The sequence below is a fragment of the Marmota flaviventris genome, chromosome 17, assembly GCF_047511675.1.
Source record: "Marmota flaviventris isolate mMarFla1 chromosome 17, mMarFla1.hap1, whole genome shotgun sequence".
Lineage (NCBI taxonomy): Eukaryota > Metazoa > Chordata > Mammalia > Rodentia > Sciuridae > Marmota > Marmota flaviventris.
In genome coordinates, this window is record NC_092514.1 from 62667659 (window position 1) to 62685852 (window position 18194).

General features: G+C 42.2%; 1 protein-coding gene across 4 annotated transcripts in view; it reads left to right on the plus strand.

Annotated features, from left to right (window-relative positions):
• Positions 1-4160: 4160 nt before the first annotated feature.
• Tlk2 (tousled like kinase 2) overlaps positions 4161-18194 on the plus strand; it is a 115880-nt gene continuing 101846 nt past the window's right edge. The window contains exons 1-2 of one of the 4 annotated variants that reach the window (XM_071603778.1): positions 4161-4612; positions 6680-6765. In XM_071603778.1, the coding sequence (XP_071459879.1) occupies positions 6685-6765 (81 nt within the window). In that variant the 5' untranslated portion in view covers positions 4161-4612; positions 6680-6684. Of the gene's footprint in view, positions 4613-4908; positions 4926-6679; positions 6766-18194 lie in introns of those variants that run through there. The other 3 variants (XM_071603779.1, XM_071603781.1, XM_071603780.1) reach the window with 3 other exon arrangements.

Here is an 18194-nt window from a genome sequence, read left to right on the forward strand (position 1 = left end):
GAGTAGGGTCTGATCTGGTTATAACTATCGTCTCTTTCCAGAAAAGGCCTAGAACAGCAGCAGTACAATCATACAGGTTAAGGTATCTGAGGACTGTCAACTCACTTGGTATATTAACAACAGTTTTTTTTTTTTTTTTTTGTTAAGCTGGGTATTGAACGTAGGGCCTTGTACATTCTAGGCAAGCAGTCTACCACTGAGCTACATTCCAAACACTGCCACCATCTTTGTGATGAAGATGGTAGCTATTATGGAACATCCGAGAAAATGCTAGACAACTTCTTTTTTACCCCTGGTGCTGGGTATTGAATCCAGGAACTCATACTCTGCATGTACTCTGTCACTGAGCTATAACCTCAGCCTTTTTTTCTTTTGAGACAGGGTCTCACTAAGATGCTCAGCCTGGTTTCAAACCTGTGATCCTTCTGCCTCAGCCTCCTTAGTAGCTGGGATTACAGGCATGTGTCACCATTACTAGGTAATGCTTAACAATCTTTAGTGCAGTATAGGTAACAGAACAAAAGAAGATCAAACTACTCTAGTTTTCCCCAGTGTCTTCCTCAGGACACCTTTCCCATAAGGCAACCTGTAATAACCAACCAACCAAAAGCCAGGGTAGAGCTGGACGTGGTGATACATACCTGTAATCCCAGTGGCTCTGGAGGCTGAGGCAGGAGGATTGCAAGTCCATAGCCCCAGCAATTTAGCAAGGCCCTAAACAACTTAGCAAGACTCTGTCTCAAAATTTAAAAAAAAAAAAATAAGAAGGGCTGGGGCCCAGCATAGTGGTACACACCTGTAATCCCAGTAATTTGGGAGGCTGAGGCAGGAGGATTTCAAGTTCAAAGCCAGTCTCAGCAGATTAGCAAGGCACTCAGCAACTCAGTGAGACCCTGTCTAAATAAAATAATAACAAAGGGCTGGGGATGTGGCTCAGTGGTTAAGGGCCCCTAGGTTCGATCCCTGGTACCAAAAAAAAGGGGGGTGGGGAGCTGGGGATGTGATTCAGTGGTTAGGTGGCCTTGGATTCAATTCCCCATACTGCAAAAAAACCCAAACCAAACAAACTAAAACCAAGGTGGTGGTTCCAAAGGAAAACGTTAGGAAGATGAATATGTATCCAAATCCCCCTCTTGAAGACTCATTTATTCTGTTTAAATTTAATCTAAAGTATCCAAAATTCCTTCTCCTTCACAAAGGTATAACTTTTACTTCCTCTCATGTCCCCATTTTTCCCCCAGTACTGGGGATTGAACCCAAGGCCTTATGAATGTGAGGCAAGAGCTCTACCATTAAGCTATCTTCCCACCTCCTTCATGCATTATTACTCTATTGAAAAGTACACAATATACCAAAATTAGCCAGAGGATATCCCTATATGGTCCCCTGTGACTGTGAACATGAATCTGGAGGACTTTCCATTCACTTCCCCGAAGGTGGGAAGGACCTGATAACCAACATGAACATCTTCCAGGTCCATATTTCAGTCCTCCATAGCTGATGGGAACTAGGTCTTTGCATGGGGGCATGCCACCATTTGCCATTCCATGACAGGCTGAGTCTCATGAAATTTCCATATGACCAAACACACTTTTAACAAGTTGACTTGCGAACCCCAGGTGAAATATAAAGAACCATCTGACAACAGAATTTGTTTTGAAAATATCCTGTTTCCTCTGGGAAAGGGTGAGATCTATTGTCTATATTCTCTTGCCTTTCTGTTAATATTTCCATTTATATGATGTTTAATATGTGGATGCTTAATACATGAAAGCACTCAAACTCTGTGGTAAGCAAACTCATTAAAAATTCTCCCAAGCAGCTGTTTTTGGGGTGATGTTAGGCCTAAAGTGGGGCTGAAAGTAGACATATGATGGTGTAAGTTATTTGACTTGTGGAGAAAAATGAACTACGAAAAGTGAAAGTAAAAACTCATCTCTGGGGCTAGGGTTGTGACTCAGTGGGAGAGCACTTGCCTTGCACATGTGAGGCACTGGGTTTGATCCTCAGCACCACATAAAAAAATAAATAAAATAATGATGTCGTGTTTATGTCTAACTAAAAAAATATTAAAAAAAAAAAAAAAACAACTCATCTCTGTGTTCCAAAGATTACTTACATAATTACTTTAAAAAATAGAATTCTGGACTTTTCTACCTAGAGAGGACTTGGGAAATTCTCTAGCTCCAATCCCTTCTTCACACATGAGGTTGGTAAAGGCTGAAAAGGTTAGATAATAGGTTCATGAAGCTGTCTATGGAAGAGCTGGGCTGGAACTCAGTTCCAAAACTGGCTAGTGCTTGTTTGTCTTTTTTTTTTTTTTAATCGCAGTGCTGGGGATTGAAACCAGGGCCTTGTACAGGCTAGGCAAGCCCTCTCCCACTGAGCTACATACCCAGACCTTTATTTTTTATCTTATTTTTGAGGCAGAGTCTTGCTGAAGTGCTTAGACAGCCTCCAATTTGTAATCCTCCTGACTCAGCATCCCAAGTAGCAGGGATTACAGGCAAGTGCCACTGTGCCAAGCTGTATTCTTTTATGTTCTTTTCTAATTTACGACAGTGTAATTTTAAGGAGTTACCTTCTTGATCATTGGCTGTAATGCAAGAGCTTGCCTCATTTGCTTTCCTTTGGTGCTGCAGTGGGAAGCAGGCCCACATTATCCCTCTTTGCTTCTCCTGCTCTATCAGGCGGAGCTTGTACTCAATTCTCCACCTTGCCCTTTTCCCCAACCTCTGCAGCTGATATTCTCCTTCTGCCTTTCAAAGAGTTATCAGAAATATGTGTATATAACTTTCCAAGTAGTCTGGGACAATAAGGAAAATGATTCCTGGTTTGAGTTTTTCCATAGGGCTTGAGTTTGCCCCAAGATTTTGGAAGGTTGGAGAACTAACAAAAAGTAAAACTGCCTTTCTTTCCCCATTTCTCAAGTCTGTTTCCTCTTAATTTACGGAAGAATTAGGAGTAAGAAAGAATTAAGCGCAGAAACTCCACTTGGAGTACTTGCCTAGCCCTGGAAAAGTTCAAGGTCTGAACTTTCCCCTTGTGATTTGTTGGTAGTCCTTCAGTCATCTGGTCAAAGAAGCAACAGAAAAAATGTTGGGTAGCCGCACTGAAGTCAGTGTTTTGATTCATGGAAATCAATGAAGAAAGTGTAGTTTTTTTCTTTGGTGCTGAGGGTCAGAGAGGGAACCCTTTTCCATGCAGGAAGCCCACCTTGGGCACAAAAACTCACCCTACCTCATTCCTCAGGAGACACTGTTTTTCCATCCTAGCACTATCGGAGCCCCCTCCCCAAGTACCCGGAGGGCCTTGTTTTTAATCCGAGGTTGAAATAGAACCTTCCCCTGGGTGCCGGGGAGTGTCCCCTGGGGGCAGTGGCCTGCCTCTGGAGGGCAGCATCCTGGTGGGGCTCCTCTCCGATCCCAGAGCACCTTTTGTCCCTGGAGACGCCTTGCCCACCAGGTATGTGGAAGGCAAGTGCGGCCCGCTTTCCGGGGCGTACGGCTGGGGTCTGGAAGAGGGACCATGGTTTTGGAGAGTGGCGGGCCAGCGAGCACGGGAACACGTTGGGCACAGCGAACTCACTAGCCGGGTGTCTCCTGGAAGTCCGGTTTGGGTCCGCCGGCTCAAGGGTTTTCTTCCTCTCAAATTCATCCCTGGGCAGAGCAACCTCACTTCGCATCCAAACTTGTGCAGATCAAGGATTAAGCGGGCGCTGGCCCAGCCCGACAGCGAGGTCCCTTCAGCGCCCCTGGAGCCGGTTACACAAAGACGGCGGTGGGGGCCCTGGGACCCGGACTCGGGCCGGCGGGACGCAGGGCGACCCGGGCCGCCCGACCGCCCCTCGCGTCGCGGCCGCTTTGCCGGCGCCGCCCGTCGCCCGCCCTCAGTCGTCCGGCCAGGCGCGGCCTCCTTCGCCGGCGCGGGGTCCCCTGGTTAACCCCTGCCCGCCAGCCCGGCAGCTGATTGGAGGAGGCGGGGCGCCGGGGCAGCGAGGACCCCCCCACCTTCCTCGTTCCCTCCTCCTCCTCCTCCCCCACTGTCGGCGCTTCCCCAACCCCCCCAGGACCCCCCCCCCTGCCTCCCGGCCGTGCAAATCTCGCGAGGAAACACGCGCTTTCACTAGTGTGTTTACACCGATCACTACTAATCCGGACCGAACCGATCCGGATTAAGGGGCCGGAGGCGGGCCCTGGGCACCAGCGGTTCCGACCGCCCCGCCCTCCGCGCCGCACCCGAGTGGCCCCCAGCCGAGAGGGCCCCCACCTCCCGGCCGGGCCTGGGCCCTCCTGCGCCTCCCTTGGCCTTTGTCCGGCGCCAGGAGGCCGGTCCCGCGCCCCCCGCGGCCGCCCGGGCCCGGGGCCGCGTCAGGCGCCTAGCTCTGTACGCGAGCCCGGGGATCTGCGGCCTCCGCGACCCCCTCCCCCGCCCGCCCTCTCGTGGAGCCGGACGCCGGCGGCGGCTGCCCGGGCGGGGGGTTGAGGCGCTTAGGAGAGGCCCCGGCTCCGCCCCGGGCCTGCCCAGGGGGAAAGCGGAGCGGCCGCAGCCGGGTCGGGTCGGGGCCCCTCCCGGGAGAAGCGTGGAGCGGCGGCGGCAGCGGCAGCGGCAGGTGAGAGGCTGAACCCCGGGCGGGGGAGGGCGCTGGGCCTGGGGCATTAACCGTCCCGGAGACCCCCTCGGCCTGAGGAGGCTGCGACCCGGGCCCAGCCCGGGACCGGCGCCGGGCCGTATCTCCTCGGCGCTGAGGCGGGAGGGACTCCCCAAGGGCTGCGGGTCGCCGAGGGGCCGGGCCGAAGATGGGGCAGGCCCAGGCCTGGGAGTGGGGCCAGCGGCCGGCGGAGAGAGGGGGCGCCTCGGCAGCTGGAGGCCTCGGCAGTCTCCCGGGCGCCCCCGAGAGCTGGCCCTCCCTCCCTCCGTGACAGGTGGGCTTGGAGTTGGGGAAAGTTTGGAGCCAGTGAGGGGCGCCGGGACCAGGCCCCATCGGTTTTGCTTCGCGGCTGTGGGCTGCAGGGAGGATCCCTGTCCAAAGCCGCGATGGAATGAGTCGGAGTGGATATTTCCTTAACATGAGTTGACATTAAATGGAATAACCGCTGGGGCGTCATTTTCTGGGCCAGGCCTGGGGATGAAGATTTGGGAAATGTTGCGAGAGACCTTGGGGTTGGGGAGAGACTGCAACCTCTGCGATTCCGACCCAATTAGGGCCGAGCGAGACGCTGGGAAGGGCACTTACCTACTTAGGGAAAACTCGTTCAATCTCCGTCTTTCTTTTTTAAAAAAGATGATTTTCTACCCTTCTGAGAATTTCCTAATTCCTTTTTTAACCTGCACTTTTAGGTGTGGGTGAAACTTTAACTTGTCACCCTTTCATTCCCCTTTGCCCCATGCTCTCAATCCAGGAAGGGAAACGAAACTGAAGGACTTTGTAGGGCTGTTACTGGAAATTGTGGAGTTGTTAGATTGCAGAAGGGAATATTTGATTCATGTTTTCTGTGAACTTTAAAATCACACCAGTCATTCTAATAACAGCTTAATAGTGTGTTTGAAGGGGTTCCGTGTAGTGATAACATACTCCTTTCCCACTTTTAATGTTAAAGATTTTCGGTGCATCGTGTAAGAGTTGATCTCTTGCAAAGGATGGACACATTTGTTCAAAGGAGCCTGTGCATTAATTGGTCAAGGAAGGAGTTTAAAAATGGTGCCCTCCCGCCCCTCCCTGCTTGGAAGGAGTGCTAAAAGCAGATGTCCAGAGTGAAGAAAAACCCACTGCTTCAGGGAGTGGTCCGAAAAACATTTTTTTAAGAAATTGTTACGGAGCTATATTAATTTCCTGAGTGAATGCAAGTTGAGGATTTTACCTTAGTTGTCTATTAAATTTAAAATAAAATAATTCATTTTTTTCATGAGGTACTGTGAGCTCTTCAGAGAAAGGAGCTACATAATAGTGTTATTTGAAGTAATTTGTAGCTTCTGATTCATGCCATATTTTGAAATTATTAATGATTCATATTTTTAGTTTAAGAACTAGTTCCTGTGTGTTTGGGAAAGAAATATCTGAAAATACTTAGCTAGAATTCAAAGATACAAAGGTTGTTAGAAGTAAATTTCTTTTTGCAAGCTCATCCATGTTTTATTGTTGTTGGTTTTGTTTTTGGTCCTGGGGATTGAACTTGGGCACTCAACCACTGAGCCACATCCCCAGCCCTATTTTGTATTTTATTTAGAGACAGGGTCTCACTGAGTTGCCTTGCGCCTCGCTTTTGCTGAGGCTGGCTTTGAACTTGCAATCCTCCTTTGAACTTGCAAGCCTCCCAAGTTGTTGGGATTACAGGTGTGTGCCACCACCCCCGCTCATCCATGTTTTTTTTTTTCTTCCTCTACTACTTTTACAGATGTTGTATGAATGGTTTGTAGTTTTTCTTTTTTGGGATAAGAGTAAGTTGCCCCCCTAGACAAGGACTTCCAAGCTGCTATAGAACTTTGAATATATTGGTAATGTCAAATAATTATTTGGTGCAGTGCATTATAGTTAACTACTATTATGCTCTATTTTTTATTTTGAGGGTTACCGTATGTCGCTACTCAATGAAATAACTGCTCTGAGTTTTGTTGTAATAAAACTTGTTCCTCACATTTTAGTTTTCATGGTTTTTACAGTCTACTTTTTCTTTTTCAGTAGAAATGATGGAAGAATTGCATAGCCTGGACCCACGACGGCAGGAATTATTAGAGGCCAGGTTTACTGGAGTTGGTGTTAGTAAGGTGAGTAAAATGACGATGATGAACACTATTGGTAGTCTAATGTAAACACATTTAAAAAATGATTAAGAGCAGTTTGGGTGAAACATACTGATGGGTGCAGGGAAAATTTGTCTCATGATTCCATTGAACTTTTAAATCCTGCCAGTCTTTCCAGTAGCGTATTTGAAGGTGTTCTATATGGGAGTATATGCTTCTTTCCCCCTTCAAATACAGGGGAAGTTTCTTGAAGGGTTTGTTAAAAGGATACCGATAGAATGTGTATCTAGAATTTATGCCATATTTTGTTAAAAATTCTCAGCTACTCAGAAAAAAAAATAATTACAAGGCTTTGCCTAGTTTTATTACACTGATTTTACTGGGTAGTTATATGATATAGCATTGAAGAATCTTACTCTGTGAAATCTTTCAGTTCAGTTCTGCAGCTTAGCTGATTCCTCCTGGTTGCACCCCAGACCGTTTTCTCTCTCCTCTTATTTTCCTTCCTTTTCATTGTTTTTGTTTTTGTTGTGGGAGTGTAAAATAAGTTCAAGGCCCCATTAATGGGCAGGTGAGATGTCAAACAGTGCTATGGCTGCCTGCATATCCTTATGTACTTGCCAGTTCGCCCCTCTGTTCCCATGGGATGATTTTAGTGCAATATATAAAGAGAGAGAGAGAGTGTGTGTGTGTGTGTGTGTGTGTGTATGTATGTATGATGCTTTATTTAAAAACTTCACTGACCCATGATTGTTAGATTATTTGGGCTTGAGATACGTGAATATGTGAATTTTTGATCTTTAACCAATATGATACATTTCTTTCTGTGTTTTTCAAGAAGTTTTATCTCATGGTAACCTAGGTTTCATGCTTTGGTTAGTTGCTTCTTCAGGGAAGTGAATGTTAAGGTTTATAGTTGGAAAACATAACTTCTTTGATGGATCACACAATTTTGGTGAGCTCTGGGATAAACTTATAGTTTTTGTTTATTCAGTAGTTATTGAGTGCCTATAGTATTCTAGGCGTTGTGCAAAGAGAGAACGCCAGTCAGTGAGGAGAGATGATATTTTGATGAGAGCTGCATTAGAGCTGTGACAAGGTGCTTAGGAACCCAGGATTTGTTACACATTTTTGGTTTCTTTGCCACTTTAATTAAATAACTGACTTTTGGTGGCACTTTGGAGTGGCTACTCTTGAGCATTGTGTTTTGAATTTCATATGGATAGACATAAATTCTCTGACCTAGGTGAAGTAGCTTCAGATAGAAATGAGCAGTGTATTTGGATATTAAATTGATCCATGGTTCAGTTGATTACGATGACTTTTGATGTGTCTTTTAACATGGGAATTTGGCATAAGGCTTACATCCAAATCTATATATTCAGTTGGTTCCCTATTGAGTAAATTAGAAAGTTGGTGTTCGAGTTGTATGCAGTTTAAACTCATTGGTTTTTGTTAGGATGTTTTTCTTTCTTTCTGCTTTTAGACTCCTAATGGCTATATCCAAGAATACTTTTGATGGAGTGGGGCATAAGTAACGGAAATGAGGGTATTCTGAATTTGCTGCTTCAACCCAATTTAGAATCATGGAACTAAGGGGTCAGAAGACTTGAAAGCAGTATCCTGCTTAATAAGAAGTTATACCTTTAACCTAAAGAGAAAGATGTTCTCTGTGGAGAGAGAAGTTCCTCTAAGTCCTGTTGTTTTTATTCTATTAATTGTATGTTATTTTGATGTTCAAGTCATAGTGTATTTATCACAATAAATGTTATTCAAAGACTAGTAGGAGAGTATTGTTTTCCAGAGTTAGGAAGAGGTAAAGAAAATATCCATTTTATATGAATTTTGTTGCCTATGAGACATATTTATCAGACCATTGATTAGAAATGGAGAGGGGAAGTAAAAAGGACTGGGTAAAAAGGATGCTTTTGGAGAAACTCTTGGGTTTGAATTTATTGTTCCGAATCATAGTTTCCCAATAAGGATATCACTATAGATGACAGTTTCAGTTTTATTTAGTGTTTTTTGTTTGTTTTTTTGTTTTTTGCTTTTTTGGTACTGGGGAGCTTTCAGTTTTGCTAAGATCAACAAGAGATTTCAGCCTTTGCTCTTTCAAATGGGAGAGCAGAGTGACTTGCCTGTGATAGTGCCATCTAGTGGGACTGGTGCAGCCTCACAGGCTATCTCTTAAGTTTCTCCTAACTATTCATAACATTTTCAGTACTTAGAAGGAAGAAAGGCAGTGCCACTGTGGATTCTTTTCTAGTGGACAAGGGCAAGAGTTTTATAAGTAGCTGCAGTCTTTGAACTTCCTAGTTGTTATAGATCTTCTGTCATAATGCTCCAAGTTTTTTAACTTAGAAATACTTCACAAAACTTAGGCTAAAATGAAATGGCCAAACCACCACATTTATTTATATTTAAGATAATTATTATTTATATTTAGGTTTTTTATTTGCAGGTTTTTATTTTCTTATATAGTACATCTGTATGCCTTTAATTTCTATATTTACATATTTATTTCATAATAACTGGTAAACCAAAAGTTCATTTGTTTGGGTCTTTGGTTTTTGTTTAAAATATTGATATTTTCTGTTGTTCGTGGTTGAGGATGGGAAAGAAGCCTAATACGCACTGAGACATCTATGGCAGCTTGTTTTCCTTCTCTACCTGCCACTTTTTAGGAAAACCAGAAACCATCCTGTTTGTTTTTTTGGCAGTACCAGGGATTGAGCCCAGGGGTACTCTACCATTGAGCTACATCTCTAGTCTTTTTGTTTTTTAATTTTTAGACAGGGTCTCCCTGAATTGCCCAGGCTGGCTATGAACTTGTAATCCTCCTGCCCCAGCTTCTTGAGTTGCTGGGATTACAGGCATGCCCTAGTATACCTGCTCCTCTTAGTGTCCGTCTCCCCCCCACCCCCCCCCACCCCCCGTACTGGGGATTGAACTAAGGGGCACTCAACCACTAAGCCACATGCCCAGCCCTATTTTGTATTTTATTTAGAGATAGGGAGGGTCTCACTCAGTTGCCTTGTGCCTTTCTAAGACTGGCTTTGAACTCTTGATCCTCCTGCCTCAGCCTCCTGAGCCGCTGGGATTATAGGCATGCACCACCCCACCTGACCTGCCCCTCTTAGTTTTGACATGATAAGATTATTTCTTATTGACCTGATATTTGAGCTATTCTAGTTCTTTTATAAGATACCATCTTTTAAGCACTGGATTATCCACTTTTGGTAATGTGAAACTGTCTACATTTTGTATTCATACGTTTTCTATCAGGACCTGTTACAGTTTATATTCCTTACTCTGTTCCCTTTTGGAAATTTAAGTATAGGTAGTCTCTGTGATTTTGAAGACTGAAGGAAATGGAATCCCAACCTTGCATGTACTGTTAACCATACTTCATTGAACAAATAGTTGTAGAACTTGCTATGTGCCCAGTACTGTCCCAGGAAGAGCAGAAACAATAAGAAGTAAATTTAGTGTGTGGGGTGGAGGTGGGTACTAGAGATTGAGCCCAGGGGAGCTCTACCATAGAGCTACATTCCCAATCCTTTTTATTTATTTATTTTCTTTTAAGGGACAGGGAATAATACTCAGGGGTTTTAAACCTGAGCTACATCCACAGCCTTTTTAAATTTAATTTTTATTTGAGATAGGGTCTTGCTCAATTGCTGAGTCTGGCCTTGAACTTATAATATTGGTTAACAAATTTGTATTTTAAGCAATTTAGCACATTCTCCATCCTCTTCTTATAAGCTGTACTGCTTGTTGTCCACTGCATTGCTGCCACTAGAGGAAATATAGACTTGCCAAGGATCATTTTATTACACCCTGGATTTGTATTGTAATTACATAGCTTTAGAGTTGCATAAACCAATAAATATGATAGTGAAATGAAAGGTTTATTTTTTGAGCCGGGCATGGTGGCGCACACCCATAATCTCAGCGGCTTAGGAAGCTGAGGCTGGGGGATCCCTAGTTCAAAGCCAGCCTTACCAACTTATCAAGGCCCTAAGCAACTCAGCAAGACATTATCTCTAATAAAATATAAAAAAGGGCTGTGGCTGTGTCTCATTGGCTAAGCATCCATAGGTTCAGTTCCTGGAACAAAAAAATAAAAAAGATGTATTTTATGAAACTGAGTTAACTGCCATAGAAAGGTGACATATATACACACACTGTGTGTGTGTTTATGTTTTTTGATGGGAAGGATTGAATCCAGGGCCTTTTAATATGTGCTCTGTCCTGAGCCACATACCCTCTGCACTTATAATTCTCTTTTTTAATATGAAAGACTTTCATTTATAACTTTAATAAGAATTTTTTAAGTTCTCACTTTACTCTTTAAAGATATTGAAACTGGAAATTATAGATTATGTATTATAAGTGTACTTTGTAAAACTACCATCACTGGACTTACAACTCAAAAGGCCCACCTCAAAAGACTGGCAAAAGGCCAGGTGTGGTGGCACATGCCTGTAATCGCAGCAACTCGGGAAGTTGAAGCAGGAGATTTACAAGTTCAAAACCAGCCTCAGCAAATTAGGGTATTCCTGATTATCTTAGTGAGACCCTATCTCAAAATAAAAAATAAAAGGCCTGGGGATGTGGCTCTGGTTTAGCGCCCCCTGGGTTAAATCCCTAGTACAAAAAAAAATGTCAAAAGAATGTACATTTAGGTTGGAAATATACATGCTTAGTGGTAGGAGAACTTGCCTAGCATGTGCTAAGCTCTGGGTTTAATCTCTACTAGATATCTGGTGTTAGCTCTTTAACATACCAATGCCATTTATTTATTTATTTAGGCACTGAGGATTGAACCTAGTGTTTGCCAGTGAGTTACATCCTCAGTCCTTTTTACGATTTTTTTAAAAAAATTTTGAGACCCAGGCTGCTGTTGTAGCTCAGTGGTAGAGCACTTGCCTAGCATGCATGAAGTACTGGGTTGGATCCCCAGCACCACATTAAAAAAAAAAACAAAAACTAAACAAAATTTTGAGATGGGGTTTCACTAGGTTGCTTAGGGCTTTAACAAGTTGCTGAGACTGGCCTTGAACTTGTGACCCTCCTGCCTCAGCCTCTTGAGTTGCTAGGATTACACGTATGTGCCATGTCCCCTGGCTCCATTTTTATTTATGTTTTAAAAAGTATTTAATTATTTTATATGTATTTTTTGTTTCAAGTATTTTATGTGCAATATGTATTAGACAATGATAAGTAAATAAATGCTGAAAAATAATTCACACTTATACTGATGCTTTTGAATTCAAATTCACATTTTTCTTTTGGTACCAGGACCACACATCCCTAGTATCCTTTTTTTTTTTTTTTTTAAGTAGGTGGACATATACCCTTATTTATTTATTTTTATGTGGTGCTAAGGATCAAACCCAGTGCCTCACACATGCTAGGCAAGCGCTCTACCATAGAGGCCACCAGTGTACCCCCAGCTCTTTTTTATATTTTATTTAGAGACTGGTTCTTGCTGGGTTGCTAAGTGCTTTGCTCAGTTGCTGAGGCTGGCTTTGAACTTGTAACCTTCCTACCTCAGCCTCACGAGCCACTGGGATTACAGGTGTGTACCATTAATGCTTTCAGTTTAGTACTGGGGACTCTACCATGGAGCTACCTTCTCAGCCCTTCCTATTTTTTATTTTGAGACAGCATCTCATTAAGTTGCCATTACTGAGGCTGTCCTTGAACTTGTGATCCTCTGGCCTCAGACTTCTGAGTAGCCGGGATCACAGGCATTCACCACAATGCCTGGCTTCATGTCTCTGAAATTCACTTAATCTGAATTTCTCATGCCATTAATTCCGCCACCATTGCTACTGCCTTGATCCAGACCTACCTTGTTCATAACTGTACTGGTCAGTTTCTCCTCCCTAATTCATCTTTCTCTAAACTGCTACCAGTTATATTTCTGTTCAGTTTTTATTTATTTTATTTTTTTTCATGGTACTGATGATTAAACCCAGGGATGCTCTATGATGGAGCTACACCCCTAGCCCTTTTTATTTTTTTTAGGGACTGGATCTCACTAAGTTTCTCAAGCTGTCATTGAACTTGTGTTCCTCCTGCCTCAGCCTCCAAGTCACTGGGATTACAAGTGTGCACCACCATGCCCAGCTACCAGTTATATTAAAAACAATAATATAATGTTACTCCTTTGCTTTACAGGCTCCCCATTACCTCTTCTAGTTTCAAAGTCTTATATCCTTTCTATTCTATAATTGATTACCTCAGAAGTGATAGCATATATACTTAATTTATCAAAAATTGATGTTAATCAATACCTTTGCCCTCTTGGTCAGTCAAGGCTCTTGTAGAATAAACTTCACCTATTTCTTTCCTAATTCACATGCTATTGGTTTTTATATTTGTGTGTGTGTTTGTGTGTGTGTGTGTTTAGCAGACTTTGTTTTTTTAGAATAATTTTGGGTAGAAAAATCAAGGTAGAGATAGTACAGAGTTCCTACATATTCCACCTGGCTCCCATTTCCCTTTATTAATATCTTGCCTTATGTGTGGAGTATTTGTTAAAATTGATAAACCAATATGGATACATTTTTAGTAATTGTAGTCTAATTATATTAGGATTCACTTTTTGTGTTATATAATTTTATGATCCCCTGCCCGCACCTGCAGTGGGCATTGAATCTAGGGGTGCTCTGCCACTGAGCTACATCCCTAGCCCTTTTGTTTTTTTATTTTTGGACAGGGTCTCACTAAGTTGCCCAGGCTGTCCTCAAACTTGGGATTCTCCTGCCTCAGCATCCTGAGTAGCTGGGATTACAGGCATGTGCTGCTGCATCTGGCGGTTTCATGGTTTTGAAAAATGCAAAAAAAAAAAGCCAGGTATAGCCCATTTTTGTGTGTGTGTGTGTGTGTGTGTGTGTGTATGCACACATATATTTTATATATATATGTATATATGTATATACACATATACATATATTTACACACACATTTTATCAGTCCACAGATTATTATTTAATCTATTTTATATAGGCAGTGTTCATTTAGCTTGATCTACATATTTGCCACTTGATTCTGTGTTCTTTTTTGTTGGTACTTTTTCCTTTGCCTGAAATATATTCTTTGGAATAGGTACTGTGGATCTACCAGTGATGATATCCTTATTTTATCTGCTTAAAAATGTATACTTTGGCCTTGATTTTTTTTTTTTTTTCCCTCCCCCTAAATGACGTTTCACTGTGTTGCCCAGGCTGGCTTGGAATTCCTACACTCAAGCAGTTTTCTTGCCTTAGCCTCCTGAGTAGCTGGGATTCCTGAATAGTTGTGATCTGTCTGCACCTGACTACTTTGGCCTTATTCTTGAATAGTATTTTGTTAAAATTGTAGGCTGGCCAGGCATTGTAGGTATACCTATAATCCCAATGATTTGGGAGGCTGAGGCAGGAGGATAAGTTTGAGGCCAACCTGGGCAACTTGTCTTTAAAGAAAAATAACAATAATAACAAAAAGGACTGGGGATTTAGCTTAGTGGTAGAACACCCTGGGGTTCAGTATTGTTTCCCCCACCCCCCAAAAAAAATTCTCAGTTGTCCATTACTTTTTCTCAGCGTGTTAACTGTTTCTTCTGGCTTCCAGTATACTGCCTTTTATTTTTAGTCAGTACTGTTCTATCAAGGGTTATCTGTTTTCTCGGTGCCCATTTTAAAGATTTTTCTCTTTGTTATCTTCTCATATTTCTTCTGCTTTATTCTTACTTCTTCTTTGGCACATCATTTATATATGCTAGATATTCTTGTGTTTTCTCTAACCCCCCACCTCCCCATGGGGCTGTGGATCAAACCCAGTGCTTCCTGCATGTTAGCCAAGCGCCTTGCCACTGACTTATACCCTAGCTCTTTTACTGCCTCTTAATCCTGTCTTCTGTGTTCTGTTTGTTCCCCCTGTCTGAATACTTGGTAGTGTTCAGTTGCTTCATATTTGGTAGTGTAGATCAATTTCTCCTGACCTGTGTGCCACTTCCTTTATTTTCCCTTTAAATTTATCTACTCTGGATGAAACTATCCATTGAGTTTTCACAAGAGCTGGCTTCTTCCTGGGTCACTCTTTTGGTACTGGGGATTAAACCCAAGGGCACTTAATCACTGAGACATATCCCTACTTCTTTTTATATTTTATTTAGAGACAGGGTCTCAACTGAGTTGGTGAGGCTGACTTTGAACTCATGATCTTCCTACCTCAAGCTCATGAGCCACTGGTTCTGGGTCACTCTTATTCTGAGTGAATAGCCTGTGGGTTTCTTACTTTTATATATAAATTTGTTTTTGTGATACTGGGGCTAAACCTGGGGTCTTATACATGCCAGGCAAGTGCTCTATCTCTGAACTATAGCTTTAGCTCTCATTTACTTTACTTTTTTTTTTTTTTTCTTTTGTACCAGGGATTGAACTCAGGGGCACTCAACCACTGAGCCACATCCCCAGCCCTTTTTTGTATTTTTAAATTTAGAGATAGGGTCTCACTGAGCTGCTTAGTACCTCTCTGTTGCTGAGGCTGACTTTGAACTCAAGATTCTCCTGCCTCAGCCTCCCCAGCTGCTGGGATTACAGGCCTGCACCACCACACCACTACCAAAAGTAATTAATTAATTAAACTATTAAATAAAGTATAGGCTGGCTTCTTCACATTCTTTTGAGGCAGGTTTTAGGTTTTGGCTTATTTCTCTTCCTACACCCCTACACATCCTAAATTCAACTCAGTTTCAAAGCTTTTCCTTTAGAATTAAATCAGCAAAACCCCTCAAATTGACATAATAGTGTTTTGGGTGTCTTTTTGTTTTGAGTTGTAGGCTTATGTCTCTGAGTTCTTGCCTTAGGGATTTTGGTGCAGTAATTTTTTTTGGGGGGTGGGTTGCTAGGATTTCAGGAATTTAACCCAGGGGCGCTTTAGAACTCATCCTCCTCCTGCCTCAGCCTCCTGAGCTGCTGGGATTACAGGAATGCATCACCGCTCCTTGCTGTCCCAGCCCTTTTTATCTTTTTTTTTTTTTGTGTGTGTGATATTGGTGATTGAACTCGGGCACTCAACCACTGAGTCACATCCACAGCCGTATTTTGTATTTTATTTAGAGACAGGGTCTCACTGAGTGAGTTGTTTAGCGTCTCACCATTGCTGAGGCTGGCTTTGAATTGCAATCCTCCTGTCTCAGCCTCCGGAGCTGCTGGGATTACAGGCATGTGCCACTGTGCCCAGCCTTTATTTTTTCTTTTGAGATGAAGATTCACTAAGTTGCTGAGGCTGTCCTTGAATTTGTGATCTTCATGCCTCAGCCTCCTGAGTTTCTGGGAGGCACGCAGTACCATGGCTGGCTTTATTTTGCTTTTTTACAGTCAGTAACATTATGTAAGTCACAAAGTGAGTATGAATTCCTTTGATACAGTAGGTAGAAAATCCATATCTATTTTTCACTCGTGTGATTTTTACTTCTTATCTGTTTCTTTCCTTCCCATATGGTTGGCATTGTCGTTGACATTGTTCCTGATATTTGCAGTCATTTGTTTTATCTCTTGTTTTCTATTTACTTTTAGTTAAATAAAATTAAATTGAAAGATTTCTTAACTTTTTTTTTAAAAGTCCTGGGGAAATAAAACAAATTAGATAGTCAGTTACTATTTCAAAACATGAGTCTAGGAATGATTTGGCTTAGTTGATCCTTTTCTTCTCTGTGGATGTCAAATTGTCAGGTTCCTTCTGGTGATAGGTTTCACTTGGTCCTGACTACAATTAGGTGAATGGAATTTGTGTAGAATCTGCTTCATAAGTATGTTAGCCATGGCTAAACACTCTTATAATATTCTGTTTGACCATTTACAGTACTGATACCCTGTTTCTCTAATCCAGAGACGTGGTTCTTTCTAGTGTTTTGGGTGTCTTTTTGTTTTGAGTTGTAGGCTTATGTCTCTGAGTTCTTGCCTTAGGGATTTTGGTGCAGTAATTCCTTTCTTAACTATTCCTTTCTTAAACTTTAGGCACATTTATCTTTCTCGGAGTACTTGGTGACAAAGGGCTGCAGAGGGATTCACCTTCCCATCAATGTTTCTGTTTGGTTCATTCAGGAGTATCCTTTTAAAAGCAAAGTGTGGAACCATAGGGTTTTGGTCATAGGATCATTTGCTCTATTGGCTGCTTACTCCTGGTCAGGTTTATGCCCTGATAGGTATTCATGGGAAATTTGTTATATAATTTGACTATTTTGGAGGGGGGACGAGTACTGGGGATGGAACCTAGGGCTTCCTTAGCACTCTACCACTGAACTACATTTACAGCCCTTTTTAATTGTATTTTGAGACAGAGTCTGACTAAATTGCCCGGGCTTGCCTTGAATTCCTGATCCTCCTGCCTCAGCCTTCCAAGTGTCTGGCAATTTCCAAGTACATTTCACCATGCCCTACTAAAATCCCAAAATTCTATTTAGGCATTAATACTATCAGAGAATGAGTAGTGGTGTTAAAATATAAATCCTCAAGGGCTGGGGATATAGCTCATTTGGTAGAGTGCCTTGTATGTACAAGGCCCTGGGTTTAATCCCCAGCACCACACACACACACACACACACACACCAAAAAAAAAAAGAAAGAAAGAAAGAAATATATTTATCTCCTCAAGAAGAAAGCTCTTTAGAATAAAATCTGCCATATTATTTTCTAAGTTTGTGTATAGGCTTTTGGGAATGTTGATCATGCAGAATAAAGTAACAGTGGGAAAATGCCATACATGCAAGAAGAGTTCCCTTAAGTATACTCGGACGCTCCATATATTACTGTAAAATATACAACATATAAATTTACTATTTTAGCCTTTTTTTTTTTTTCTGTAGTGGAATTGAACTCAGGGGTACTTTACCTTTTTATTTTTTATTTTGAGACAGGATCTTGCTAAGTTGCTTATGGGCCTCTTTAAGTTGCTTTGGCTGGTCTTAAGCTTGTGATCCTTCTGCCTTTTAGGCATATAGTGGCATTAAGTGTATTTCACATAATTATACAACTATAACCAATATCCATGTCCAGAACTTTTTCATTTTCCCAAAGTGAAACTTCATACCCATTAAATGATAACTCATTTCCATCCCCTGGCAACCTCCATTCTGTTTCCTTCCTTCCTTCCTTCCTTTCTTTTTTTAATCTACAAAATGTTCTATTTACTACTTTTACTTTTAACATTCTTTGTGTACTTCTAAACATCTAGAAAGACTAGATGTTTCAAATAGGACCTAAGTTTGTTCACTGTGTACATAGTAGTGTTAAGTAAACTACCACAACAATGGTTATATCCAAAAGTTTTTTCTAAGTAGGAGCCTCCTGAACTAGAAGATTTTATTTCTCTGCACCATTCTTTTTTTCTGACTCTGTTTCACTACTCTAGTTACGTCATTTGAATGAAATCATACAGTATTTGTCCTTTTGTGATTA